Source organism: Panthera tigris, chromosome D3 (genome assembly GCF_018350195.1).
Source record: "Panthera tigris isolate Pti1 chromosome D3, P.tigris_Pti1_mat1.1, whole genome shotgun sequence".
Classification (NCBI taxonomy): domain Eukaryota; kingdom Metazoa; phylum Chordata; class Mammalia; order Carnivora; family Felidae; genus Panthera; species Panthera tigris.
The window spans coordinates 27,224,474-27,252,430 of record NC_056671.1 but is presented as its reverse complement, the minus strand read 5'-3'; the positions used below and the strand labels follow the sequence as shown (position 1 = coordinate 27,252,430).

Genomic DNA, 27,957 nt, shown 5'->3' with positions numbered 1-27,957 from the left:
CCGTGAACCTTCATGCTGCTTGCTGTCGAAACGGCCTTGCCCCCAGGGTGGTTCACAGCCCACGTATACACCTGCGTCTTGTCCCCGCCCAGCCACCTGGACCCGTGCCCACCCATGCGTACACACGCCGTGGCCCTGGGCGCTGGCGTTGGGCTGAGCCCAGCCCCAAGGTGACGGGCCACCTCTGGGTGTCGACAGGCACGGCTCAGCAGGCCCCGGCTTGCACCCTGGCCGTGCCCTTCCTTGAGGGGCGGAGCCACGGTGGCCCTGTGGTGGCCTGGCCTGGCAGCGGGCAGCTTCCAGTGTGCTGGCTTCAGACTTCTGTGGCAGCCTGGATGCCGGATTCCCTCCTCACCTGTGGGAAGGGCCCGGGGCTCCTTGGCTGTGCTGGACCCTTTTTTTTTTTTTTGGCCCCAAATGTTTATTTTTGAGAGAGAGAGGGAGGGGAGGGGCAGAGAGAGAGGGGGACGAGGATCTGAAGCAGGCTCTGCTCTGACAGCAGCGAGCCCGATGTGAGGCTCGAACTCATGAAACTGTGAGATCATGACCTGAGCCGAAGTCCGGCGCTCAGCCAGCTGAGCCACCCAGGTGCCCCTCTGCTGGGCCCTTTTCTGCCTAGGTGGGGAAACTGAGGCCCAGGACACACAGCCAAAGTCACAAGCCAGGACCACTCTGCCACAGCGCCTTGCTGCGGGGCCAGCCCAGGCAGTGCCCGTCACTCTGGCTCGCTTTGGGGACCCATTCCTCTGTGTTTTCAGGATTGTCTCCCCTCTGTTCTTGCCAGTGATTCAGCCTCTTGGCCTCTCGTATGTGGCAGGATGAGTGACCTTGGACGAGGCAGTTAATCTCTGTAAGCCTCAGTGTCCCCCTTCCTCAAGTGGGAGAACTAACAGTAACCAGTGTCGCAGGGCAATGGTGACGAGGACCAGGAGGTACTTCTGTCGAAGGTTTGAGAGCGGCCGGCACATGCGCAGTAAGCCTGGTGGGTGGGGGTCATTCTTTCCACCAGCAGGGGGAGGTGCGGACCTCCCTGGGGTCCTGCCTCCTCTTGGCCCCTCCCCTGCTTGGCACGGCCGCGTCAGATCAGCGTTTTCAGACATGGGTCTGGTGGACCCTCCCCCTCCAGAGCCGGCAGGACGTGATTCATGCTCGCGCTGGCAGACGCCACCCTTGGCACTGACCACACCCGCTGCTAACCTCCCGAGAGGGTGTCTTTGGGGATTAGGGATGTTGCCAGTGGGTTGGGGGTTAGGGGCGGGGCCTGGGACCCTGACGCCACTGAGCCTGGCCCCTAGGGAGCTGGACTCGTGAAGCATGCCCTTGCTCGGGTCTCTGCTGGCAGACAGGAGTCTTAGCTTGCAGGGTTCATGTTGTGACTGTAGGCTCTGGGCTTTCAGTGGGGCATAGGGCCTCAGATTGAGGGATGCCCCTACCGTGTGCTCAGAGAGCCTTGACTTTGGAATTACTGACTTGGGTCAGCATCGTGTGTCTCCCCTGCTGCACCCAAGCCGGCCTCATCTTGTTCACAGCCGCCTCCTGTCTCCATGTAAGGTGCTGGGTGCATAGTAGGTGATCAGAAAAGTGGAATCAGTACAGAAATGGTGCCGAGTGCTTTTATGTTCTTAGCCGATCTCTCAGCTGCTTTTGGAAGTTGATAGGATTATCAACCCATTTGACAGGTGAGGAAACCGAGGCTGAGGAAGACCAGAAACTTGTCCCGGGTCACAAAGGCAGGGCTGGAATTTGAGTGTGTGTGTTGTGAACGGCTACCAGAAGGTTTCCCTGCAGCTCAGATGCCCACTTGCCAGAAGCCAACCTCGAAGTAGCTCTCCCTGCCTCTCCCTGCCTCTCCCTGCCTCTCCCTGCCTCTCCCTGCCTCTCCTGTCCCTGCCCTGAAGCCAGCAGTTCTCACCTAGAGGCACAGGATGGAGGAGGTGACATGTGAGACACTCTCCCCCTGGGACTGGGGACCCAGCAAGGCTCCTGGCAGGCAGGAGGTAACTCCACCCTCTCCCATTTGGGAAGACAGATCAGAATCCAGCGGAGGCAGGGAGAGGAAGGTGATTCTCCGAGAGCCCCGAACGCACTCTTGTCGGCAGCCTCAGAGCCTTACAAGATGTGCCCACACCCCCTTCTCTCCAGACTCAGGCCGTGCAGCTTTCCTCCACTTCGCTCTAGCCCTGCTAGCAGAAATTTCTCTTCCTTCGATGCCCTGAACTCTTTTCTGACCCTGGCCCTCATGGTCTTCCCTTGGCTGGCTCCCTCTGATCGTTTAGGTCGTGCAGCTGAAATGTCACCTCCTCCAGGAAGCCTTCCTTGATCCCCTAGCCTCTGGGGCCCAACTGCGACTGGCATCAGAGACCCCAATCCCGTCTCCTCCCTTGCCGCATGCCGCCATCTTTGTCCTGGCGTGTTGGCTTCTCCATTCCCTGTCTTTTTCACTCCCCAACTCTAAACTCTGTGTAAACAGTGACTCTGACTTTTCAGTTCTTTCCTGTGGCCCCATCACCAAGCACTGGGTCTGGCACACAGTGGGTCAGTACGTTTTCTTTTGAATAAATTGGTAAAAGAGCAACTTTTAAAAAGCTGGCCCGTGCAAACAGTAGAACCTCACATGGTCTCGGCAGTCTCTCGGGGGTTGTGGACCCATTTCACAATGGGTATGCCTCACCGCTGTGTCAGACACCCTAGAGGAGAACGGGTGTTCTGAGCAGATCCTTCTCTTATGAGTCAGATTCTGGGAATGAGGGGTGCCTTAAGTCGGGCTCCCCCAGAAGCAGAGCCTGAGTCAAGGACGCAAGAACAAGTGGCTTATTTGGGTGGAGGTACACCATGAGAATATGCTAATGAGCAGGTTACCCCATGGGCAGCTGGGGCTGAAGTGCCCTGGGAGCCTTGGGGAGACTGTAGAAAACGCGTCTGAATTGTAACACCACCAGTAGAAAGTTGTTCACCTCTGCCCAGCAGATTCGGATGAGGCTCCAACAGCATCTGCTGTGATGGGGCGGGCGCTTCCCTTGGTGGCTGACGTGCAAGACGTGGCCAGAGGGCGACTGTGGCTCAGGGGTAGTATAGCATGTGCTCAGAGGCTGGGACAAGTGAGAGGTTACTGGTTCCTGCTTCTGCCATGGGTCTGGGGCTGTTGCACAAAGTTGCCCAAAGTATCCTTTTGGACATCAAAGGATCTCTGACCCAGCGGGGTCTTTTTCTTGGGTTCACCTTCTGCTTTATAATAAACAGAGCTCCTGTATGCTGAGCGCCTGCTGCATACACGTTCCAGGTGTCTTTGCTTCCTTGTATTGTTTGAGACGCCGCACAAAGCCTCTCGCTGCTTCCTGCTGCTTTCCTGCACCTGTGCAGAAGTCCAGTGGTCCAACTCCGCACGACCCCCCCCCCATGCCAGTCTAAATGACGAATAATAATACTGTCGATGAGGACAGTATTATGGCGACGACTTTGCACGTGTGATCTCATTTAATCCTCACAAAAGCATGTGAAGTACATACCCTCAGCTGTACTGTACAGACGAGGAAGCCGAAGCTCAGAGAGGTGGAGTGACTACCCAAGGCCACACAGCTAGTAGAGGCTGACAGCCGATTGGACATCCAGCGGGTTGACTCCAGAAACCCACGCTCTGAATGGTCATACAGAGGGCCACAGACAGGGCAAGGAGACCGGCGGCTCTTGGCCACCAGTCCTGCATGCTATCCCCCAAACACGGTGTCCTCTGAGCTCTTAATAACCGGTGATTACGCTGGGCAAAGTAGGGTCTACCGACAGCAGGTGGTGTTTATCCAAATTTAGGAGATTGTATAGTGTTTTCTGTAACCTGGCCTGGTAAGCTGCCTTCAGGGGAGGGGCTCACGATGACTCATGGGGAACCGACCCCCGCCTGCCCGGGGGGCTGTTCTAAGAGCTGAAGTTTGAGCAGGATATCTTGGTGGAGGGCACTCTGTAGGCTCAGAGGGACATTTTAGAGCTTTGCTGCTGGTGGCTGGAAAGCAAGGATGTTCAGATGGGGTCCTTCTGAGTGTCTTCTAGAGATAAAGAATAAAGGGCTTTGGGAGCAGAGGGGAGAGCCCCCCCCCCCCCAAAGCATGTGGATGTTGCCTCTCCTTATGGCCGGGCTCCTGGCACGTCCGGAGGTCATGCACTGTAGACTTACATTCAGGAGGCAGTGCCTCTGCTGTCTGTACCCCAGGCAGGTAGTGCAAAGCCTTGGGTTCTGTGTCAGGTCAGGGTCCCAAGAAACAGAGCTTGAGATGCACATTGAGGAGGAAATTGACTGGGGCTGTGCTCTCAGGAGGAGGGGGCGTGAAGGAAGCAGGAGGGGGCAGAGCAGGGCTGTGATCTCTATCAGGTTGAGCCTTAGCCAGATTACCTGGGGACCTCTGCAGCCACAGAACAGATCCTGCCTGGGGACAGGGGGAAGCAGCCTTGTGTAGCCCCATAGAAGTCTGTCACTGGCAATGGATCTCCTTGGTTTTTGGGGGGCTTACAGGAAGGGGTGGGGGTCTAGGGCCTGCCAGTCGGAGGATAGCTCTCCTGGAAAAGGGTGTACCTGTGAACTGGTAGCAGACAGCCCTCCCAGTAGGTGAGGGAAGGGTGCAGCACTGTGAGGGAGAGGGGATCCCATAGGAGGAGGGTGCAACCAGGTCCCCTGGAGGTTCTGTGCTGAATTTGTCCCTAATTGGCTGTGTGACTTTTTGCAAACCACTTACCCTCTCTGGGCCCTATGTACACTGAGGTGTACATAGAACCATTATTTACTCCATCCCATTCTTATCCTCCCTCAGATCACTCATTTCCTCGTTCAGACATACATTTGTTTCAGCGAATGTTTATTGTGTACCTATGAGTGCCATGCGCCTTGCTAGGCTCTGGGGAGAGAACAGGGAGTGCCCCAGAGGGGTCTCAGCCCACAGGGGGCAAGGCAGACAAATAAGCTCAAAGCAGAGAGGTCAGTGTCCTAAAGATGCAGCGAGTTGTGGGAATCCTAAGTGGGGCTGGGGTCTGGGAAGGCTTCCTGGAGGAAAGAGGCGTCTAATCAGGGAGCCGTTGGCATTAGCATACGTGGGTAGTGACGTCACTCAGGAAGAAGGGAAGGTGATTGGCCAGTCCCTGCAGGTCTCTTTGCCTTCTGAGGGTGGATTTCTTTCTAGATCCGGACACCCTCCCTGTCAAAGCAAACTGTTCCCAGGACGAGTAAGTTTGGACCCAAGAGAGAAAAAGGTGGGGAGGATTTGGCACGAGATGAGTCCTGGGAGTGTACGGGGGCAGATGACGATCACACAGAGCTGTGGTGAGGGGTGTGGCTTTATTTGGTGAGCACCTGGAGGCTTCTGGAAGTTTTAGGCTTTGTTTCCTTAGCTATAACTTACTTAGGTAAAGTATACAAACCTTAAGTACAGACTGGATGCATGTTTATGTGTGTACATTACATGTAACCACCCCTCCTATCAAGATATAGAACATTTCTAGGCCCCCAGAATGCTCCCTTGTACCTGTTTCAGTCCACAAGCCTCAAAGATCATTGCTGTTTTGCCTTTAATCATCATGGGGTAGTTTTTACCTGTTTCCTGAACTTCATGTAAGTGCACTTGTGCACACACGCCCTTTCTGGGGTGTGCTCTGGTGGCTCACCGTAAAGTCTGGGGCATGTCGCAGTAGTTTGTCTTTTTCATTGCTGTATGATATTCCATCATCTGACTGTGTCAGAATTGATTTATCCCGTCTACCGTTGATGGACACTTGGGTGGTTTCCAGGTTTGGGCTATTATGAACGAAGCAGCTAGGAACATCCGTGTCTGTGCCTTTTGTGCAGCGAGCACTCGTTTCTGTTGGGTGCCCAGCCATGGGGTGGGTGTAGATCGGCCTTAGGGGCCTCTACCAAATGGTTTTACGAGGTTTAAAACCAGTCCCACCTTCTGCATCCTTGAAAGCACTTCCTGCTGCCTGTCTTTGTAATTTTGGCCATAATGGTAGATGTGGGGATAGTATTTCTTTTTTTTTTTTTTTTTTTTTTAATTTTTTTTTAATGTTTATTTATTTTTGAGACAGAGAGAGACAGAGCATGAACGAGGGAGGGTCAGAGAGAGAGGGAGACACAGAATCGGAAGCAGGCTCCAGGCTCTGAGCCATCAGCCCAGAGCCCGACGTGGGGCTCGAACTCACGGAAGCGAGATCGTGACCTGAGCTGAAGTCAGACGCTTAACCGACTGAGCCACCCAGGCGCCCCGGGGATAGTATTTCATTGTGATTTTAATTTTGCTTTCCCGATGACCAGTGAAGATGAGCGTTTTTTCATGTACTTATTGGCCATTTGGAGACTCTTTTTCTGTGTGTGTGTGTGTGTGTGTGTGTATTTGTATTTGTGTATTTTTGAGGTGTTCTCTCAAGCCTTCTGTCCTTAAAAATGAGCGAACCAACCAACCTGATTCCAGGTCCAAGTGGATGGTTTCCAGATCATGTCTGTTGTGTGGTCCTGTGCGCAGTTTCCCCAGGCTTCCTGTAGCTGGGAGAACCTGCATTTATAGACTCCTTGGGCCAAAGCAATTTCTGTGTCATACAAATAAGTATATATTTGTATATTACATAGATATGTATTATATAAACTATTTAGTACATATAAATGCATATAATATGTATGGTAATATGTACCACTCTATTATATATAACATATATAAGCAACACATAGTTTTATATAGTTATATATATAAGTTTTTTATAGCTCTATAAAAATTACATCATAAATCAGGAACCCCAGATTCTAGTCGGAATTCTGACTGGCTTGTGTCCAACCTCTGGGTAAGGAAAATCATTCGTCTCTCTGGCTCAGACGTACCTGGGATCACCTCTTTGCCATTTTCCTGTGTAAAATGGGAGGGGGGGTGGATACTCCCTGCCTCAGGTTGCAGGGAGAAATGAGTGCTTGTCGGTGGGGTGTTTCCCACAGAAACCAGCTACACATTTAATCCACAGAAGGTGCTCTGTTGTTACTAGAAACTGTTAGGAGGTAAAAAGAAGATTAAAATCCCCTGTGGTCTCATCCTCTTGCATTTAGGAGTTAACCTCTGTGAACGTTTGTCATACATTCTAATACTTAATGTATTCGTATATTTGTATTTATAGACCCATCCATGTGCACCTATATAAAACAAGAGTGGGATCTTAACGGTCCATATTGTACCTAAACATTTCAAGTTGTAACTTTTGCTTATTTATTTGGACGGGTAATACACTTACAAGATGTTACCAAAGTGGAGATGGTGAGAAATCTCCCTCCTTCCTCGTTCGCTCCATGTTCCCCCCTCCCCCTCCCCCTTCCCCTCTGCAACAGAATGGATTTCAAGCTGATTTTTAATTGTTTTTTTTTTCTCTGAAAGTCTTTGTAACTGCCTCTAGCTGAGAAAGTGTGAGTTGATTATACTCCTTATAACTCACTGTGTATGTCACTCAGTGACTCCCCAGAGAATTCCTTGCAAGTGGTAGGGGTTACCTTAGACATTGAACTGTGTTGGGGCGCCTGGGTGGCTTGGTCGGTTAAGCGTCCGACTTTGGCTCAGGTCATGATCTCACAGTTTGTGAGGTCGAGCCCCCGCGTCGGACTCTGTGCTGACAGCTCAGAGCCTGGAGCCTGTTTCAGATTCTGTTGTCTCCCTCTCTCTCTGCTCCTCCCCTGTTCATGCTCTGTCTCTCTCTGTCTCAAAAATAAATAAACGTTAAAAAAAAATTAAAAAAAAAAGAAATTGAACTGTGTTACCCTAACGTCTTCATCTGGTAATTCCGGCCCCCGTTGATAGAGACTTTCTTAGTGCCCTGTATGCCAGGAAATAGATGATGGATCTGGGCGGTCGCGGGGCCCACGGTTGATCCCTGGAACATCCTCAGTCTCAACCACAAACGCTTCATTCCCTGGAACCTCTGTTAAGGCAGAACCTTTTATTAACCGAGGCTTCTCCTCCACCCTCCTCGGGGCGCACCCTGCGTTTAAGGAAGAGGCTTAAGGAGGTCAAAATAAACTGTTGTCAGCCCTGCTAAGGTTCATGACTCCTTACAATGGGTGGGTCGTTTGGGGTTCAGCTAAAAAAGGTTGAGCCTGGGGTGGCCACGGTCAGCTCAGGGATAGTGCCACGGAAGCATTGAGTTCAAAATGGTATTTAATTTTAATTAACGGAAATGTAAATGTCGGTAGCTCCATGGCAAGTATAGTGCTAAGAACAATGGAGGCCTGAGCTTTGAGGTTATTCAGGCAGCTACTCAGCTGCATGCTGCCTCCTCCAGGAAGCCCCCCTCCCTTCCTCCGCTCCCTTTCTCCTCAGCCGCCTTAAGCTCTGTATGAGTTTCCTGTGACTGTTGTAACAAAGGACCACAGTTCAGTGGCTGCAGCAAGTTTGTTGCCTTACAGTTCTGGAGGTGAGAAGTGCAATATGGGTTGTCAGAGGTACATTCCTTCTGAAGGCTCTTTCCTTGCTTCTGTCAGAAGCTGCTGCGTCCTTGGCTTGTGGACTTGCATCACCTTGATCTGTTCTCTTCATCACGTTTTCTCTCTTTGACTCTGACCCTCTTGCCTCCCTCTCAGAAGGACCCTTGTGACGACCCGGGGCCCATCCAGATAATCCAGGGTAATCCTCCCCATCTCAAGAGCCCTCATTCAGACTGCAAAGTCCCTTCTGCTGGTAAAGGTAACAGATTCAAAGGTATGGGGGGTTAGGGCCCTGATGTCTTTGAGGGGCATTGTTTTGTCTGTTTTGCCTGCTCTAAGCTCTTTTTCCCGTGGGCCTCAGTCTCACCTCAACGTCTTGTGTCCACATCTGCCTCCCCCGCTAGCCTGTGCTTCCAGAACCAGTGCACCGCGCCCCCCAGACTTGCCAGAAATCTGCTCTGAGCTGGGCCAGCCCAGTGCCAGGTGGTGGGAGTGCACGCCCAAATGGCAGAGCCCCTGTACCCCGGGGACAGACAGCCTGAGTACGGTCCCAGGTCTGGTAACTTACGAAGCAGTTGATCTCAGCAAATCACCTTGCCTTTGCAACCTCAGTTTCCTTACCTGGAGAATGGGGATAATAACAGTGTCTGCTCCAGGAGGTCATTGAAGGGACTGACAGAAATTATGCACAGAGAGCCCCTGGGAGAGTGCCCAGCACACGGATGGCACCGCATAACACAGCAGCTCTGGACATTGCAAAGATGAACAGGGTGGGGTGGGGAGTGAGGCCGCCTGAGTTCAAATCCCGGCTCCACTCCTTGGGCAAACCGTTAAGCCTCCCCAGGACTCCTGGTCTTCATCCATCAAGTGGGGACTCGTCGTGCAGCCCACCTCAGAGGGTGGATTTTAAGGGGGGAAATGCATTCCCTGTGCCATCTGGCACGGAATCAGAGCTCAGTTAGTGTTAGTGATCGGATGTTGGTCGTTATTCATACCAGGCTTTCCCAGGGCTCAGCTCTTAAGAGGTTGGAGGGGCACACAACTGAATGAACTTGGAACGGCTCACTGGGGGTGTCTTCTTGGTAGTTGGGCCAGGTACCGTCATGCGGCTACGCGGAGGCCCAGCTTCTGTGCCAGCAGTGGGGCCTGTCTGTTGTGCCCCGAGGCCGTCAGCGCCAGGCCCTGACAGGTTTACGGGGGTGCTGGGAAGCTGGTCCAGGAGGAAGAGGCATGGGAGGCACAGTTATCCTCCTGGGAAAACCAGGAGGGGACATGCCAGCTGTCCCTGCAGGTTTACTGCCGGGGACGGGGACGGCTCTCCTATGACGTGGGCGGAATGGCTGGTGGGCGTGGGGTGCGGTGGGGCCTGGACACCACTGACATCCCCAGGACCTGGGTTTAGTCTTGACCATCCTCTCAGACCTTTCTCTGGCACCCTGGTTTCGGATGATGCTCTTGGGTATTTACATTGTTGTGGCACTTCCTCTGTGGTTAAATATGGATTGTGTGGGGTTTTTTAAAGGTTTTATTTATTTCAGTGATCTCCCCACACCCAACGTGGGGCTCGAACTCACAACCCTGAGATCAAGAGTCGCAGGCTCCACTGACTGAGCCAGCCAGGCGCACCCGCTCCTCTGTTGTTAATAAGGCTTGTGTAGACGACAGTCCCCTGTCGGATGTTAGGCCGGCCTTGCGAACGGTTGCCCATCCTTCCTCTCGCCCCAGGCGTGACAGTGGGTAAGGGTAGACTGCCCCGAATCACTGTCTGTCTCAAATTCCTTCAGTAGAGAGCTATTCCTTTAGGTCTTAAAGACTTTAGATTTCTCCGCTCACAAAACAACAACAACAACAACAACAACAACAAAACACCAAAAAACCCCAACCCACCAACCCACAAATACCTCCGTTAGGGCTTCAAGTTCTGTTTGCCTGTTTGCTCCTTCCTTGATCATGCGTTAACAGAAACCTACTATGTGCCGAGTCTCCTGATAGGTGTGCTATTCCTTTGATCATCAGAATCCTTCGAAGGGGGTATCACTGAACTTTACTTAACCTGTGAAGGAACTGAGCTTTAAGAGGTGAAGTGGCTTGGGGCGCCTGGGGGCTCATTCGGTTAAGCCTCTGACTTTGGCTCAGGTCATGATCTCTCGGTTCGTGGGTTCAAGCCCCGCATCGAGCTCTGTGCCGACAGCTCCGAGCCCGGAGCCTGCTTCGGATTTTCTGTCTCCCTCTCTTTCTGCCCCTCCCCTGCTCACACTCTGTCTCTCTCCCTCTCAAAAATAAACATAAAAAAAACTAAAAACAAGGAAAGCTACCTGAGAGCTTGTATCTTCATGCTTTGACTTTGATTCTATATTCTTTCCTTTTTACTAGTGATTTCCAGCCTCATGGGCTTTTGCCATATCTACATAACCCCTGTTACTATTATTTTCTTTGTAAACATTTTGCTTTTCCTAAAACTAAATAAATTGGTAAATTTATGGAAACCTGAAATTTGAACCTTTATGGAAATCTTTCTTTCTTTTCTGAAAAAGGAAATTTGAACCTTTTTGGAAGTCTTTCTTATAAATAGTAAACAAGTGTCCCTTGTCTCAAATAGAAAATAACAGCAAAATTAAATACAATCAAAATAAAATAATGTTTAAAAATCTACTGCTGCAGCTGATGGTCTGAGTTTTTGTTTTGTTTGGTTTTGTTTTATTAAACTGGGATATTACCAGATCATGGAAATGTAAGCCTTCAAGTCATGGTGACACCAGGCAGAGACCATCTCAGGGACTTTGTGAGAAGACTCCCGTGAGAATCAGATGGGAACAGCTTTCACACATTGTCGTTCATAGCGGCTTAATGCTGTGCCTGGACATCAAAGCATCCTAAGTGTTACCTAAGACCATCTTGGGTCCTACATGGGCTCTCTCCCACCTCTGGGGAACCCAGAACTCTCATTGTCCTTTCTCTACGCCAGGTATCAGCTAGGTTTGGGGAAGGAGAACTCAGAGTGGAAGAGTCTATGCCCTGGGTGGGGTAGGGTGGGGGTTCTAAATCTTGAAGGAGGAAGAACCTCAGCCTTATCTCTGATACAAAGCATTAGGATTAGGTAAATTGCCAAAGGTGGGTGGAAGTCACTTTGGCCTGGGAAGGCAGCCTGGGCTTCATGGAAGAGGTGTCCCTTAAACTGCTCTAAAAAGATGGCTGGGATTTGGGCAAATGGCAGTTGTCCTCTTTGTAAAAAGCTGTCTATGGAGAAGGAATAAGGGAAAAAGACACTCAAGTCATGGGACCCATTTGGGAATCTGGGAGCATCAGCAGGGCCTGTGGTATAGACCCAACTTAGTTTTTTTTTTTTTTTAATGTTTATTTATTTATTTACTTTTGAGAGGGAGAGAGAGAGAGAGCAGGGGAGGGGCAGAGAGAGAGAGACAGAATCCCAGGCAGGCTCCACACTGTCAGCACAGAGCCCGATGTGGGGCTCGAACCCTCAAACTGTGAGATCATGAGCTGTGCCAAAACCAAGAGTCGGTGCTTAACTGACTGAGCCACCCAGGCCCTCCCACCCCCAACTTAGTTTTTTTTTTTTTTTTTAATGTTTACTTACTTACTTTTGAGAGGGAGAGATAGAGAGCAGGGGAGGGGCATTGAGAGAGAGAGAGAGAGAGAGAGGGATTGAGAGAGAGAGAGAGAGAGAGAGAGAGAATCCCAAGCAGGCTCCATCTGCACTGTCAGCATAGAGCCTGATGCGGGGCTCGAACCCTCGAACTGTGAGATCATGGCCTGAGCCAAAACCAAGAGTCCAGTGCTTAACCGACTGAGTCACCCAGGCCCTCCCACCCCCAACTGGGTTATTTTTGGCGGGCCTTTGAATACCTTGCCCAAGGCAATGGATGGTGAGAGCCATTTATTTTAGAGCTGCAGAGAGACAGGATCACACCTTCCCAGGGTTTGAGCTTTGCACATAAGGCAGCTCTTGGGCCAAAGTAAGCTAATTCCTCCAGAAATGTATTTGTACTTGGAGGGAAAAAAATTTTTTTTTCTTTTTCTGAAATGCAATATGCACTTCTCAGCCTCCCTAAAGAGACACAGTGTGTTGTGTGCACGTCTTTGTGAGTCCAGCCGGCATTGTGCTGTGTATTGTGTTGAATTGAGCTTTGGGGTTGAGTTTCCTCTGCTGTGAACATCCGTTCCGGGGCTGGGTCTTCCTTCCTGCTCCCTCTTCCACTGCCAGGCTAGACACAGCCTCTGGGCTGGGCCCGGATTCCCCTCCCTATGTGAGCTGTTCTAATTGCCCTTGCAAACCTTATAGTCAAGTCTGTGATAATCTGGCCATAAATGAGAGCCTGTAAAGCTTCGAGTGAGGGCATGGCCAGCCAGGGGCCCTGGTTTATTGCTCATTAGACGTCTTTATTGGGTTTGCCCCAGGGGAGAGGTTGAGAACCCTGACCTCCTAAGCTTTGAATTAAGTCAGCATGGGATGTGTTTCCCTTAGGTGTGAAAGTCCATTCTGCATATATCAAAAGCTCTAAAAAAGGTGTACATCCTTTGAACCTGTCAGCCCACTTCTAGGCAAAATTTATCTTGGGAAAATAGTTGCATGTGGGTGTTCATTGCAGTGTTGGTTTTAATGGTCAACGTTTGGCAACAGCCTAAAGATCCTCTACTGGGGGATGGATTATCTAATGATGAGATACCCATATAATGGAAGGCTCCAGAAGCACTGGCAAGAACTGTGTAGGCTGTACAGTTATCAATGTGAAAGATGCTTATGACATGTTTCGAAATTAAAAAAAAAAAAAGAGGCAAGTTCCTAAATTGCACGTCTGATTCCATTTTAGTTTTGACAGAAAGTTCCCATTTACAGTGGAAATGCCGCCCAGGTTGATGTACATCAGAGTGCTAACAGGGGCTGGTGGGTGGTAGGATTTAGGATTATTAAAAATATTTTTGCTCATCTGTATTTGTGAAGTTTTCTGTCATTATGTGGAGCACCTGACGAGATGTAATGGAAAGGCGGGTCTCAGCCAGAATAGTGTGAGTTTTGACTTATTTAAAGAAGGGAATGTCACATTCTTGGGGAAGGTCCAGTCTCAGGGGACTGAGTGCTCCACAATCTAGGGCAGGGGTCCATAACCTCTCTCTGTAAAGGGCCGCATAGTAAATATTTTAGGCTTTCTGGGCCAGATGGCCTCTGTGGCAACCACCCAGCTCTGTCTTCCTACCTTGGGAGAAGCTGTACATAACACAGAAATAAAGGATCATGGCTGTGTTACAATAAAACTTTATTTACAAAAACATCGTGGGCCGGATGTGGCCTGCAGACTGTAGCTTGCCCATCCCTGATGTAGAGAAAAACAGAAGAAGCAGCTTGATTAATAGCTTCAGTGAGTGCTGCAGCCAGTCCAGAAATAGCACAAATAGTAGGAAGGAACAGGCTAATGAGGATTGAAAAGGCGGATGTTTAAATAGAGGCGTAAAGATAAGCTGTACTATTCTTTCTCCAGATCCGCATTTGCACCTGGACGAGGGGTGTTGTTGGGCTGAAGAAGTTTGGGTTATGCTTCGGGGGTGGATGTGTCCTGCCCACATCTGGTGCTGCAGGGCAAGTTTGGGAAAAGCCTCCTCGAAATCTTCCTGGGATCCGGGAGTCCGGAATGTCAGGTGTGCTGACCTGGAAGCCCTTGGAACTTGAAATTGACAGAAGTGGAGCCTGTGCTAATTAAGGCAGTTCTTAAAGAGATAGTGCACACTCACTAGGAAGCTTTACTGTCACTACTTTCGTCAGTAGGGGAGTAAAAATTTTATTTAGCCCTTTCACAGCCGTTTACTGAGCACCACCTGTTAGTAAGGAACCATGGGGGCCCAGGAGGTTTAGAATATGCATCTCAGGTTCCAGAAAGCTGGGCTCCGTGGTGGATGCAGGACCAAGCGCGGAGAGAAGTGGACAGTGCAGCCCTGAAGAGTCGGAATGGCAGAACCTGTAAAATCCCAGGGGATTTAGTGACCCCTCGTTCAACCTCTTGTTTCACCAGTGGGGAAACTGAGGCTCAGAGGGAGGCAGGGACTTGCTCAAGCTCTCATTTCAAGTTAGCAGAGGAACTGAGATCAACTTTAGGGCGAGGGGCATACTGTTGTGATTTCCATTTTTTTTTTCTTTTTTTGTGATTTCCATTTTTATGAAATACCCGTAAAGGGCAAATCCATGGAGGCGGAAAGCAAAAACCGTGGTTGCCAGAGGCTGGGGGGGAGGGGGAGTGGGGAATGACTGCTTAAGGGGTTCGGGGACTCCTTTAGGGGTGATGAAAACGTTCTGCAACTAGACAGAGGTGATGGCTGCCCAATGTGGTGAGTTTACCAGATGCCTCTGCACTGTATGCTTTGAAATGGGCAAGATGATGAATTTTAGATTATGTGATTTCTACCACAATTAACAACAAAAAAGTAGGATGATGGAATAATTTATCCTCCAAACCTGGGCGCTTTTTTGTTTGAGAGAGAGAGAGAGAGAGAGAGAGAGAGAGAGAGAACCCTCGCAAGTGGAGGAGAGGGGCAGAGAGGGGAGAGAGAGAATCTTAAGCCAGCTCCACACTCAGCATGGAGGCCAACGCGGGGTTTGATCCTGAGACCCTGGGATCATGACCTGAGCTGAAATCAAGAGTCAGATGCTCAACCCATTGGGCCACCCAGGCGCCCCCAAACCCAGGCACTTTTAAGGGATCTGTTCCAGAATGTGTGGTTACCTTGATGAAAACCCCCCAGTTCTGACTCCCAGACCAGTGGACTCTCCAGTGGGATTCTGACTCAAGAAGATGCAGGAGTTTTAGGAAGTTGTGCCTCCCAGACTTTCCAGCAAGATAGCCCCACATTGTCCCAAGGAGGACCATAAAATAGGCTCATGCTGTGACCATTTCTCCTGTACCTTTGGATCTGCGCACATGCCGTTTCCTCGGCTGGCCCTGACTTCTTCCTCTGCTCGGCGGACTCCTGCCAGGCCCAGTTGAGATGTCACCTCTTCCAGGATGGCATCCCTGACTTACTCCTCCCTTGGGCTTCTATATCCTCACTTTCTGCCCCCATCAGGGCACCCTGCAAATTTTATGGTGTATCATTCCTCCCTCCTCCACTAGACTGCATCACCCATTGTGATCAGGAGCGGGGTCTCCTTTGCTTCTTGCTACATTGCCAGTGTGAGGGGGCATGGCCCAGTGTGGGCCAGGAGGGCCTTTAATGGAGATTTGCCTGAAGCACACAGGTCCCCATGAGCTGAGTCCTATGGTAATTAGAGCTGAAGCATTAGGTTTTACTTTACATTTGTTTTTAGTTTCTTGTTTTTGTTTCTAAAGATCTTTATTTTAAGAGAGAGAGTGTGCGTGAGCGGGGGAGGGGAAGAGAGAGAGAGAGAGAATCCCAAGCAGGCTGTGCATTGTCAACGAGGAGCCTGACACAGGGCTCGAACTCCCGACCCATGAGATCATGACCTGAGCCCAAATCAAGATCTCCCCAACTGAAACTCTGTCCCCATTAGATACTAGCTCTCCATTCCTCCCCGACCCCCCAACCCCAGGCACTCACAATTCTACCTTCTGTCTCAACGAATTTGACTATTGTAGGTGCCTCCTAGATGGGAGATCATACGGTATTTGTGTTTTTGTGACTGGCTTATTGCACTTTTTATAATGTCCTCAAGGCGCATCCGTGTTGTCACGCATTATCAGAATTTCCTTCCTTTTTAAAAGAATTTTTTTTTTTACTAAAAAAAATTTTTTTAAACATTGATTTATTTTTGAGAGAGAGGGAGAGAGAGAGAGACAGAGTATGAGGAGGGGAGGGGCAGAGAGAGAGAGGGAGACACAGAATCTGAAACAGGCTCCAGGCTCTGTGCAGTCAGCACAGAGCGCAATGCGGGGCCCAAACCCACAAACCGTGAGATCGTGACCTGAACTGAGGTCAGACGCCCAACCGACTGGGCCACCCAGGTGCCCCAGAATTTCCTTCCTTTTTAAGGCCGAATGATACTCCATTGTGTAGAGATACCAAATTTTGTTTATTTCTAGACATTTGGGTTTTTTCTACCTTTTGGCTATTGTGAATAATGTTCCTCTGAACATTGGCGTGCTTTCAGGGGTGGGATTGCTAGGTCATATAGCAATATAGTGTCTTTCAGGGGTGGGATTGCTAGGTTCTGTGTTCAGTTTTTGAGGATCTGCCCTGCTGTTTTCCACAGCCTCTGCGCCATTTTATATTCCCACAGTGGTGCACAAGGGTTCCAATTTTACCACATCTTCGCCAACACTGCTTGTGTTCTGTTTTTTGCATTTTTTTTTTTTTATCATAGCCATCCAAATGGTTGTGAACTGTCCTTTACTTCTGAACATCATCAAAGCAGTTATTCTAAAGCCCATGTGGACTCTGGAAGAAATCTGACAATGAGGTGGGTGGGGTCAGCGAGACTCCAGCTGCCCCGCCCCCCCCTCCCCCCCAGGCAGGATGCTTCCTGCTCCGGCTTTATCTTCCTCATCTGTAAGGTGGGGGTCTTAGCAGGATCCGCTTCTGTGGTGAGACAGGATTCTCGTGCTGCTTGCTCATGATGACCTGGGCCGGCTGGACCCTGGAGGTCTGGTTTGCCTGCTGACGTTGCAACTTTTTTGATCTTTCAAATAGCCTAGGAGTCCCAGGGTTTTTTTCAAACAAGGGTTATGACCCTGAATCAAGAGTGGTTGTTGCTGTGCTTTTGCATAGATAACACTACAGTGGATACCTTTGCAGGGATGGCTTTCTCTTCCCTTAGGTTCCTTCCATAGGATACGTTTTTAGAAGCAAGGTTACAGAATCAAAGATAAGTGCAGGGCACCTGGGTGGCCAACTTCGGCTCAGGTCATGATCTTACGGTTTGTGGGTTCGAGCCCTGCGTGGGGCTCTGTGCTGACGGCTCAGAGCCTGGAGCCTGCTTCAGATTCTGTGTCTCCCTCTCTCTCTGCCCCTCCCCTACTTGCTCGCGCACATGTGTGCACATACTCTCCGTCTCTCTCAAAAATAAATAAACGTTAAAAAAATAAATGCATGCTTTGGGGGGGGTGATGATATTGGGGAAAAGCACTTGATTTGTATTCAGAAGATTTCAACCCTAGCTCTGCCCTTCCCTAGCATATGATCTGCCTCATTGTCAGGACTGTGTTTTCCTCATCTCTAGAATGGCGGTAATAATTCGAGAAACAGAGGGTTACTGAGAGTATTAGATGGGAGAAGGCAGAAGGTGCACAGAGTCACGTAGCATGGTGCCTGACTCTTGATGGAGTCTCAAAAAATATTAGTTGAGAGTGAATATTGCCAAATTGCTTCTATCCGTTTCCTTGGTCCTGGGAGCAGATAAGCATATCAGTTTTCCCACAGCCATGCCTACACTGGATGCTGTTACTTTCTTCTCTCAGGGATGGTCTCCCTTCAAATGCTTTTTCTGCCCACTGGCTTGATATCCCCTCTGGCATCAGGCCCAGGGATATAGCTGTGAACCGGACCCAGGACTCAGGTCCAGCAGTTGAGGGGAAGAAACAGAGGCAGTCACCACATGTGTGATCAAGTGCCAGGCAAGGTGGAAACACCGAGACTTTGATAGACTTTGAGCCCCTGAACCGCCCTAGGGCATCAGGGAAGGCTTCCTGGAAGAGGTGGCATTTTGGAGCTCAGGACTGAGGGATGAACAGGGAATGGCCAGGCAGTAGGAAATGGCAGTGTAGAGGTGTGGAGGCGAGGAAAAGCATAGCGTGTCTTGTGACCTGTCCAGGGGCTCATCATGCTGAAGTAAGGATGTGAGTGCGTGTGAGAGACAGACGGATGGACGGGGAGGAGGTGAAGGGGATCCGGCTCCTGCTGGGTCGCGGGGAGGGAGTTTGACACGCGTGTGCTCTGAGCAAGGCGGGGTGGCGTGATGGCACTCGCCTGTCATAGCCTCGTGCCACGGCTGCTGGACTAGATGGGAGGAGGCTCCAGCAGCCACGGGCGTGTCGGCCAGGAGGCGGATTTCAAATGTCCCTTCTTTTTGAATTTTCCCTGGCCATTAACCTCTTTATTGTCACTTGTCTAACTTTCTATGCACCTTGCTTATTTCCCATCTTCCTGATTGCCAGGGCTGTGGGGACAGGGCTTTCTCCACGTCTTATTCACTACTGTGTCCCTTGCACCTGGCCCAGAGCTCGATACCTGGTAGGTGCTCAGTAGTGGTGTATTGGACGAAAGGAATGGATGAATGAATGAACGGATGAGCTGGGGCCGTTGCCATGGGGACGGAGAAGGGAAGATACATACGCTCTGGTGACATTGGACGTTCTGGGCGGACGCGGGCATGCCCTTGGTGCCTGGCGCAGGGCACCACGCAGGGCAGGTTTGCAGATTTGGGAGGCCAGGTCACATCCCGGAAGCCACTGGAAGGTGTGTGGACTGGCCCACACCCCTCACCAGACGGTGGCATTCCCGGGAAACGGCACCCAGAGACGGCTGAGTGAATGACGGGTGAGCTCCCAGATCGGATTCAAGGGTGCAATTACGAAAGCTCTGCAGCAGCTGTTAGAATGGATCCACGCCTCTGAAGCTGAGAGAAAAGCTGCCAAACTCTTTGGTTTTGAATGGAGGTGTTTCTCTTGCCTTCTCCCTGTGTGGTTCTCTCGGGAGGGGGCTGTGAGCGCCGTGGCTGTGCCCCCGGCACCGAGCCCAGTGCCTGGTCTGCAGAAGGAAGGTCAGAAGGATGGTGCACAGATGCCCCGAGTGACTCCCGCCTCATTTCAGCAACTAATGGTCCTGGTGACTCAGTTCCCAGGAGAATGGGCTCCTTTGCATAAATTTGCAGGAAGTGGGCATTTCAACCTTTGGAGATCCATTCAGGGAGATCAAGCCCGTACACTGGGCAGGTTCAACGGCACGGACTTACCCGTTGCTACCCGCCCCCCCGCCCCCCACCAATGCTTGAGGTCAGACGGACATGCTCTGGCCCCTGATCTGCGGTGGCCTCCTGACCTCCCAGATCAGCCTGGATTCACAGAGATGCGCCCAGAGGTGGCTCGCACTCTGTGCCCCTTCTGGTTTCAGGGAGCCCTTGTTCACTTGGCTTTGGCCATGATGCTAATAAGTTTCAAAAGAACGAGCGGGGCCACACAACACACAGCAGCTGGCCTCTATGTGAGGGAGCTTCTGAAGTATGTTGGAAGAGACCACAGTGTCTTAAATTAAGCATGACATATGTGATGCATTTAAAGCGAGGTTTCAAAGCGTACGTTTCAATCGGTTTCCTGGCATTTTGTACAACAGGTTAAGTGAAACCCTGAGAGTCACGTGTTTCTAGGTTTGGGAGAGACTTCAAAATGTTAGTTATTAAGCTGTCCTTGGCGGTGCTTAAAAGACGTCTCCCCCCCACCCCGCCTTTGCTCACTGAGGTAGTAATTAATTCGTCGAATCGGTGGTGCAGCCATATTTACATACCAGGTATTTGCCAGGCATTTTAAATGGAAACTCGAGAGGAAGCCCAAGATGGGGAGATTGCAGATAACAGAGACACTGTTCCGGTTAAGAGGGTTACGGACCAAGAGTCTTTCTTCCCTTGTCTTCCCTGCGGTGCGGCCCGCGAGGTGGGTTCCAGGATCCCAGAGTAGGGCCACACGCGTGCGTCGCCGTTGATCCTAATTTAGCAGCGGTGGCTGTTGGTGACTTCCTTCCCAGGAAAAGCTGTGCAGAGAAGCGTTCATCCCACGCTTGGGCAGATGAGCCGGTGACACGACCCGTGACCGCGTGGGGTGGATGTGGTCACAGCAGGTGTCTGACAGGCGCCTGTCCTAGGCAGTCGAGCTCCTCCCTGTGGTCCGGTGACACTCGCGGGGCTCTTGGGGAGGCAGGCAGCCTGAGCTTCCAGCTGGGCTCTTCACGGCTCTTCGGTTCCGTCACCCGGCAGCAACTGACGTGTGGTAGGGTCAGACCTATGGTAGGTCTTGCCAGCGCTTGCCGGAGCCGGAGTAACTCCTATGTCCTAGATTGCTTAGTGCCATGAAGCTCGTGGTACCTGTACTTATTCAGAATCTTAGAGGAGTGGGAAGCAGAAGAATATTCCTCATTCATCGACTTATTCATTCAGCCATTATTTTTGTACGTACTCAGCAGTTATGTATTCAGTGCTACTATATGCCAAGCTGCTGTGCTAGCTACTGGGGATTCAGGGTGCCCTCTGGGGGCTTGCCATTGAACGGGAAAGACTGATAGGACATGAAGGCTCATGCAGTATTCAACATGCCCGTGTTACTCTGACGAGTCCTGCCGAGCACCTCTGGCACTCCATGGACGTGTAAGAGGACTGTGCCAGGCTGGGGAGGTGGGGCAGAGAGGTCTGAGCTGTGTTCTGAGGGGTGGTCCTGTGTCTGTATGTGAGTGAGAAGGGCATCCCAGGAAGCAGGTACGGCAGGTGCAAATGTCCCGAGGTGCATTTCAGGACCTCCAACAGATGCAGTGTTCAAGTACTTCTGAGGCAGGAGAAACAGCTCCCAAATTAGCCAGCACCTTGGGTTCTCGGAGTCATCTCCCAGCCTGGGGACTCTTCTGGGATCACCATTCCCATTTCCAAGCAGTTAGTACTCTTCCTGTGCTCCCACATCCCCCTGTATACACCATGGTGTTTATTACTCAGAGTTGTAAGTGCTTCTTTGTGTGTGTGTGCGTGTGTGTGTGCGTGTGTGTGTGTGTGTGTGTGTTTCTTACACAAGACTGTGAGTTCCCTGAATGCAGGGGATTTTTCTTGTTGCTCCTTGTGCACATGGTAGGTGGTCAGTAAACACGTTAGCAGAGGAACAGGGCAGGGGAGCAGATTTTTATTGAGCTCCCGCTGTGGACTCAGCCCTCTTTATGCTACAGTATCGGGAAGCCGAAAGGAGCGTGTGTTTGACAAGCTGGAGATGCCAGCAGATCCAGTTGGGGCTCTGGAGCTCTGTGCCGTCTGTGCACATATTGCCGGAACTCCGGAACCGAGGCTGTGGTCCTGTGTCTCCCCAGACCTGCTGAAACCCAGCCCTGCGGGAACGAGCCTCCCTGCCCCCGTCCGCCTCTGCCATGGGAGTGTGCGGCCAGCCCCGTTCGCGATGAGACGTGACGCCGTTGACTTTCTCAGGCAGTCACACATCCCCAGCCGGCGCCTGCCAGCTCGGGTAAGTGGGGCCGGGGTGTCCGGGAGGTGGAGGGCGCCTGTGGGTTCTGCCGGGGAATTTTCTCTCCGTCCTTTGTGTTCTGTTACTGCCCCTTGTCTCATGTCCGGCTCACGTGTGTGTCCCAGGGCAGGGTTTCCAAGAGGTCACGTGGACTGGCCCTAAGGGAGACCAGTCCTGATTTTGGTCAGGACCCGACATGCCTTAGAACTCTGCCCCCGGGGCCTTGGCAGACTCTGCCATTCTCTGATTCTCTGGTTCTCCCTATCTGTCCCTCTTCTGCTGCCTCTAACCCTGTCTAGACAGCGTTCTCCGGTTTGGGGAGAAGAAATCTGTTAGCACCATCGAGCGTGTAAGGAAGAGAAAATATCAAAATCTGTCTGCCTTTCTTTCCTGCAGGCTGCTGAGTGAGTCAGAGCCGGGGGCAGCAGAGTGGGGCCCCAGGAAGGGAAGCAGGAGGCTTGCGTTGAACTGAAATACCTTCTGCTTTTATTCCATCTAGATGGGGGCAAGCTGGGGGCAGTTTTGCAGGGAGACAGAACTCGGACATGAAAGTGGTGGGGGAGGGCGGGGGGCGGGGATGAAGAGCAGTCACTTCAGAAACGAGAAAGGAGTGAGATATAATGTTCAAGGAGGCCGAGGTGAATGGGGTGAGGACTTGAGGTCAGGTTTCAGCTGTGTGATGTAAGCAAGTCAGGAGACCTCTCTGGTCCCTTACTTTTCATCCCCATAATGGAGATGGTTATAATCCCTGCTTCTCAGGGTTGTGCCAGGATTAATGAGAGAGGAGGGCTCCTGCCTTGAGAGAACTGCAAAGGCAAACCAGGAACGACAGCAGGTTGCGTGAAGAATGAAGCGACTTTTTGTTTTAAGGCATCTGGAAGGCTGTGGTGGGGGAGGGAGGTGGAGGTAAGGGACAGTCTAGAGGGGTTGGGGGGCTGAGCCTGGGACCTCAGGGGCCACGAACGAACTTATGTGACCTCAGGGACTCCAGCTTTTGGTAGCTGTGTGAGCTGGGGCTGGTCACCTACCCTCTCTGAGCTTGGTGCTCAGCACAGAGTTGTGAGGAGGGTCACCTGGGAGGTGGGAGAAGGGCTTGGGGGTAACAGGAGTGAGGGGATGTGAGGATGCTCTCAGTGGGGCTCTGGCTGGGAGTGTGCGGTGTGCGTTTGGGGTCTGACCCGAGTTCGAATCCTGACTTCGCCCCTTACTCTCCAAGTGATCTCTGAGCTGGTTTCCTTATCTGTGTAGCAGAGATAATGACTTTTTACCTAAGAGCTGACCTTGAGATTAACCGAGGGGGGGAACCTCCTAGGGAATGTTGCCACCCTTTCCCCACCCTTCTTGGGCCTGGAACAAACTTTAGAAATGGCCCTTTAGTCCACCGACCTTGCCAAGAGTTCAGAGAGGTGGAAAGGCTGGCCTGGACTTGCCCGGTGAGGTCAGTGGAGAGTGGTTGTCCAGTACCCGGGGCGCTGGGTTCCTGGGCCCGTTCCCCCGGCCCCCTCTGCTTCGACACAGACACCGCCTGAGATTTATTTTATTTTATTTTATTTGTTTAATGTTTACTTATAATCCGAAGCAGGCTCCAGGCTCCGAGCTGTCAGCACAGAGCCCGACCCGGGGCTCAAACCCACGAATAGTGAGCTCGTGTCCCGAGCCGAAGTTGGACGCCCAACCGCCTTGAGCCACCCAGGCGCCCGACTCGGACCGAGATTTAAATTTACTTTTTTCCCCCCCTCCTTTTCTTTTTTACTTTCAGTGCTTGCTTCTCTGGTTCGGATGTTCTTAATCCCCATGGGCCCACAACCGTAGCCATGGCGACGCGGGTTGAGGTCGGCTCCATAGCTTCCCTGACAGGAGTGCCAGGCCTCGGCGAGATCGCCCAGGAGGAGACCCTGAAGCGGACCTACTTCCGCCAGGCCGGTGACACCCCCGGGCCACCCTCCCCGCTGCTCTTGGAAGGAAAAAGCCCCCTCAGGAGCCCGGCCCGCTTACTCCCGCTGCCCAGACTTGCCCCCAAACCCTTCTGCAGGGAGAAGGTCCTGGACGTGAACCCCCCCGTCCCATCCTTGGGGCCCGGCCCAACCAGCCCGTCTCCCTGTGGGCGCGCCCAGGACGTGGTGGCAAAGGACCTGGGCGAGAGGATGCCTGGCTTGGTGGGGCAGGAGGCGGGGAAAGGGGAAGGCCTGAGGAGAAGCTCGTCTTCGTTCAGCAAGGCTGCCTTCCCGCGGCCCCGACCCAGCACCATGATTCTCTTTGAAACCACCAAAGCCGGCCCCATTCTGGGGAAGGGGGCCAATGAGGGGGCTCGGGAGGCCACCACGGGTGTGTCTCAGGAGCCCGTGTGGGGCTCCCGGCCCGAGGTGGCCACCAAGCCCGCCCTGCCCGCCCGAAAGCCTGCGACCCTTCCCCGACCGGCCTCCTTGTCACAGGACACCAGGCCAGCTGCCCCCCAAGAAGAGAAAGGCCCAAACGAGCCTGTCTCAAAGGCCAGTGGTGTGGAGGACACGGGTGACCTCGCTCTGGAGCCCAGGCCTCTCCAGAGGAGAAGGCCTGTGTCGGCCATTTTCATCGAATGCATTCAGCCTCAGAAGCCAGGCCCAGGCGGGGCGGCCGCGGTGGGGAAAGCACCCCCCACCCCGCCTGAGAAGACGTGGGTGAGGAGGCCCAGGCCCCTGTCCGTGGACCTCACGGCCCGGTTTGAGAGCAGAGAGGCCTTGCTGAAGAAGGCGGCCGATGAGGCCACTGCGGGTTCCACTGCCCAGTGTCGGGGGCCCGAGAGGTCCGACCCAGAGCCCAAAGTGGATGGGGAGTGTTTGGTCAAAGCAAACCTTCGCCTTTGTGACCCAGACTCAGACTTCCCAGAGGTAGCCAAGAAGCCCCGAGAACAGAGGGAGAGGGTGCTTTTTAAGCAGGCGGAGACGGGCAGCCTCAGAAGTGCTGGGGGCTCCAGGGGCACCCCCACGGTTGACCAGCACCCCAGGGAGGAGAAAGTGAAGCTGCTCAGGGAGCCGGAGAAGGTGCCTCCGCCCCTCTCGCCCAGGCCAGGAAAAGACCAAGAGATTGCTGAGGTCAAGAGCAGAGCCGCCGACGGGGAAAGCCGGCTGGAGGGTGGATGGACCCTCAGGGGCAGCATCAAGAAGGGCATCAGCCTGTTTGGGGAGGAGAGCACTTTGGCTTTGGCCGCAGAATCGGAACACCCACCGGCCACCCCTGAGCCCCCGTTGGCTGCCCCAGAGCGTGGGAAAGCGGTTGTGAGCGTCCAGGAGCGGATCAAAGGCTGGGCCGCTGAGAGCTCAGAGGCAAAGCCAGAGATCAGGAGAAAGCCCTTCCAGGCACGGCCATTGTCGGCGGATCTGACCAAACCGTAAGTGGGAATGTTCCACGGGCTTCGCTCAGCCCCCAGCTGCCTCCGACAGCCTACCAGAGAGGCCCCTCAGGAAAGAGAACCAGGCACCAGGCTCCGTGCTAGGCACCTTGCAGCTCCCCCGCCCTTCTTTCTCGGTTTACCCACAGCCCCCCAGAGGAGGTGGCGTTGGGTTCCGTTTCTCAGATAAGGAGCTGAGGGGCAGAGAGGTAACACGGCTCCCCTCCGGGCTCACTGTGTGCCAGCAGCTCCATTTCTTTGTCCTTTCCCCGCTTTACACTTCGCAGTGGGGAGATACCGTGCCCATTTCACAGATGCGGATAGGAGAGGGGAAGTGCCTCGAGGAAGTCTGGAGCCCTGTGTAATTCCAGTGCAGCCTGGGTCCGTCGCTAAGCTTGCCTTTCCAGAAGCCTGAGGATGTTTACTGTATAGCCTAAGCCTCCATGAGTGGCCCCCGAATAAAATCAGATGGGTCAAGATAGCTTGAGCAAGTCCCCTTCCCTCTTGAGCCTCGGTTTGTCTCTAAAACCGAAACCTTCCTTGAAGGATTAAGGCAAAGACTAATAGATAATGCTGTGAATCGCTCTGCCCATGGGAGGCCATCACTACATTGTAGCTGCAAATGATATTATTAATCCTGTTAGTTAACGATGATTTTCTAAGCTCAGCCAGGCCTCTGATATCTCTTGCTCTTTTGTTTTCCCACTAGTGGCTCCCCGGCTACAACAGGCGCGTTAAAGACATGCATGCCACTGGCATACTTTTGTGGGGAAGGAACTTCCAAGGGCCACCTCTGGGCAGACTGCCCTCCCAGCCCTGGGAACCAGGACAGCCGGCTGGGCTTGGGTTCGATCAGTGGCTCTCAGCATTTAAAATCATCTGGAAAAAAAAAAAAAAAAATACCGGTGCCTGGCACTCCCCTGCCCCCATCCAGAGATTCTGATTCGGTTGATCTGGGGAGGGGCTCATAGCCTGGTCGTTTTTCAAAGCTTCCCAAGTGATTCTCACGTGCAGCCAGGCCCGAGCTGAGATACCAGAGCAAGAGGCACCCATGCAAGGGACCTCACACACCTTTTCCTGCGTCCTCCCGGTGCCTTGGATTATTCTTATCTGACAGATGGGGAAACTGAGGCTCTGAGTTTGGAAACGACTCACCCGTGGCCTCATGCCTCCTGGGTGGCAGACCCTGGATTGCAGAATGGGGCGAGTTTAAGTGGCTTGTTTCTCTCCCCTCCCTGGTCTCTGTAGCCCTCAGCCCTGAATTCATCTTTAGGCATCCACCCCAGGGAGCTCTTCAGAGACGGGAAAACGCTAACACCAGAACACCCTTTCGTTCTCTTCCCCTTGGCAAATGGAGAAACTGAGGCCCAGAGAGGGACAATGACTTGGCCAAGGTTACCCAGAGAGGCAGAGACCTGCCCATGCCCCCACACATTCCACGCGGCCCCCCACCCCCAGGTCCCGTGGCAGGTCTGTGGTGGGGCTGCTGTTGTGCCTGGGGTTGCTAACAACAACCATTAATTATCCCTCCTGGGGCATCTTTACTCTTCCTTAAACGCCCTCACATAGCTATTAGGGCCTTGGGTAGCCTCTTATCTGCCCTACAAAAGACGATGGGGAGGTGTTAATTATCCCCGTTTCATAGATGAAGAGACAGAGGCTCAGGTGAGGCCACAAGCACAACCCAAGCTCCTGCAGTGCGGAGGCAGTAGAGCTGGGACAGCACCTAGGTCTCTTCTTCCAAGCCTGGGGCTCCTGCTACCCCAGTGATGCTGTGTTTAAGGTAAACTCTCCCCACTGGGCCCTACTCGGTTTGGTGGCTAGAGCGGCCACAGACACATCTTTTCTCAAAGCAAACCAGGTCGTGTTGCCTTGTTGATCTCCGTGCCGATTTCACCCCTGGGTTCCTGAGCTAGTTACGGGGCGTGGGCTGGAGGGAGTCCCAGCTCCTGGCCCCGTGCAAATAACTTGGATCTTCTGGTGCCAGGTTTTCAAGCCCAGCTTCAAGCAACGAAGTCCGATATGAGAAGTGTTCTGAGCTAAGTGGCGAGCTTCCTCAGGAACCCAGAGAAAAGGTGAGAAGCCTCTGTGTTTGGCACGTCTTGTTTTCTAGTGGGTGGCTTTACTTACTGGAAAAAGAGCTTTCAGGATCCACAAGACCCAGGAAACAATCAGAAGCCTCTCGTGAAGAAGAAAACGTTTTTTTTTTTTTTCTTTCTTGAATGCTGGGACTTTTTAGGTCCCTTTTGGGTTTGTGATTCTGCCCTCCTTAGTGTTAAATATTGTTTACAAATGTAATTGCCAGGTTTTATTTCGTTTCCTGTGCAAAGAGGAAGCGGAGCCTGGCTTTCTTATGTACGAACGCTTGCTTTTTTAAGAATTTAAAATTTAGATTAAACACTGTTAATTGGAACTCCCTCAGTTTCCCTCATTATGTCCCTGTTCCCTACCTCAGCTTGTCATCTAACAATAGCAGAAGGAGGGAAGCTAAATTGCGTAAAACTATTTTTATTTATTCTGTTTAATAAGAAAAAGCTTATGAAATCACTACTAGGTCTAACTGTTTTGTGGCTGATGCATCGTGCAGAGTTTTCATCGTTTTTTAAATGCTTATTTATTTTTGAGAGAGAGAGAGAGAGAGAGACAGAGCACGGGCGGGGGAGGGGCAGAGAGAGAGAGAGAGAGAGAGAGAGAGAGAGAGAGACAGAATCTGAGGCGGGCTCCAGGCTCCGAGCTGTCAGTACAGAGCCCGATGTGGGGCTCAAACTCACAAGCTGTGAGATCCTGACCTGAGCCAAAGTTGGATGCTTAACCAGCTGAGCCACCCAGAAGCCCCTAGTCCAGAATTTTTTATTTTTATTTTTACTTTTATTTTTATTTAAGTCATCTCTACACCCAGCGTGGGGTTTGAACTCATGACCCCAAGATCGAGTTGCACGCTCCCCAGCCAGGGGCCCTCAGAATTTTCATCACTCCAAATGGAAACTCTTAGCCAGTCA

General features: G+C 52.0%; 1 protein-coding gene across 2 annotated transcripts in view; it reads left to right on the top strand.

The window, feature by feature from the left end:
* Positions 1-27,957, top strand: part of KIAA1671 (KIAA1671 ortholog) — a 199,327-nt gene that overhangs the window by 33,182 nt on the left and 138,188 nt on the right. Inside the window, exons 2-4 of one of the 2 annotated variants that reach the window (XM_042961421.1) lie at positions 21,440-21,591; positions 23,351-24,958; positions 26,946-27,033. In XM_042961421.1, the coding sequence (XP_042817355.1) occupies positions 23,406-24,958; positions 26,946-27,033 (1,641 nt within the window). In that variant the 5' untranslated portion in view covers positions 21,440-21,591; positions 23,351-23,405. Of the gene's footprint in view, positions 1-21,160; positions 21,592-23,350; positions 24,959-26,945; positions 27,034-27,957 lie in introns of those variants that run through there. The other variant, XM_007082499.2, reaches the window with a different exon arrangement.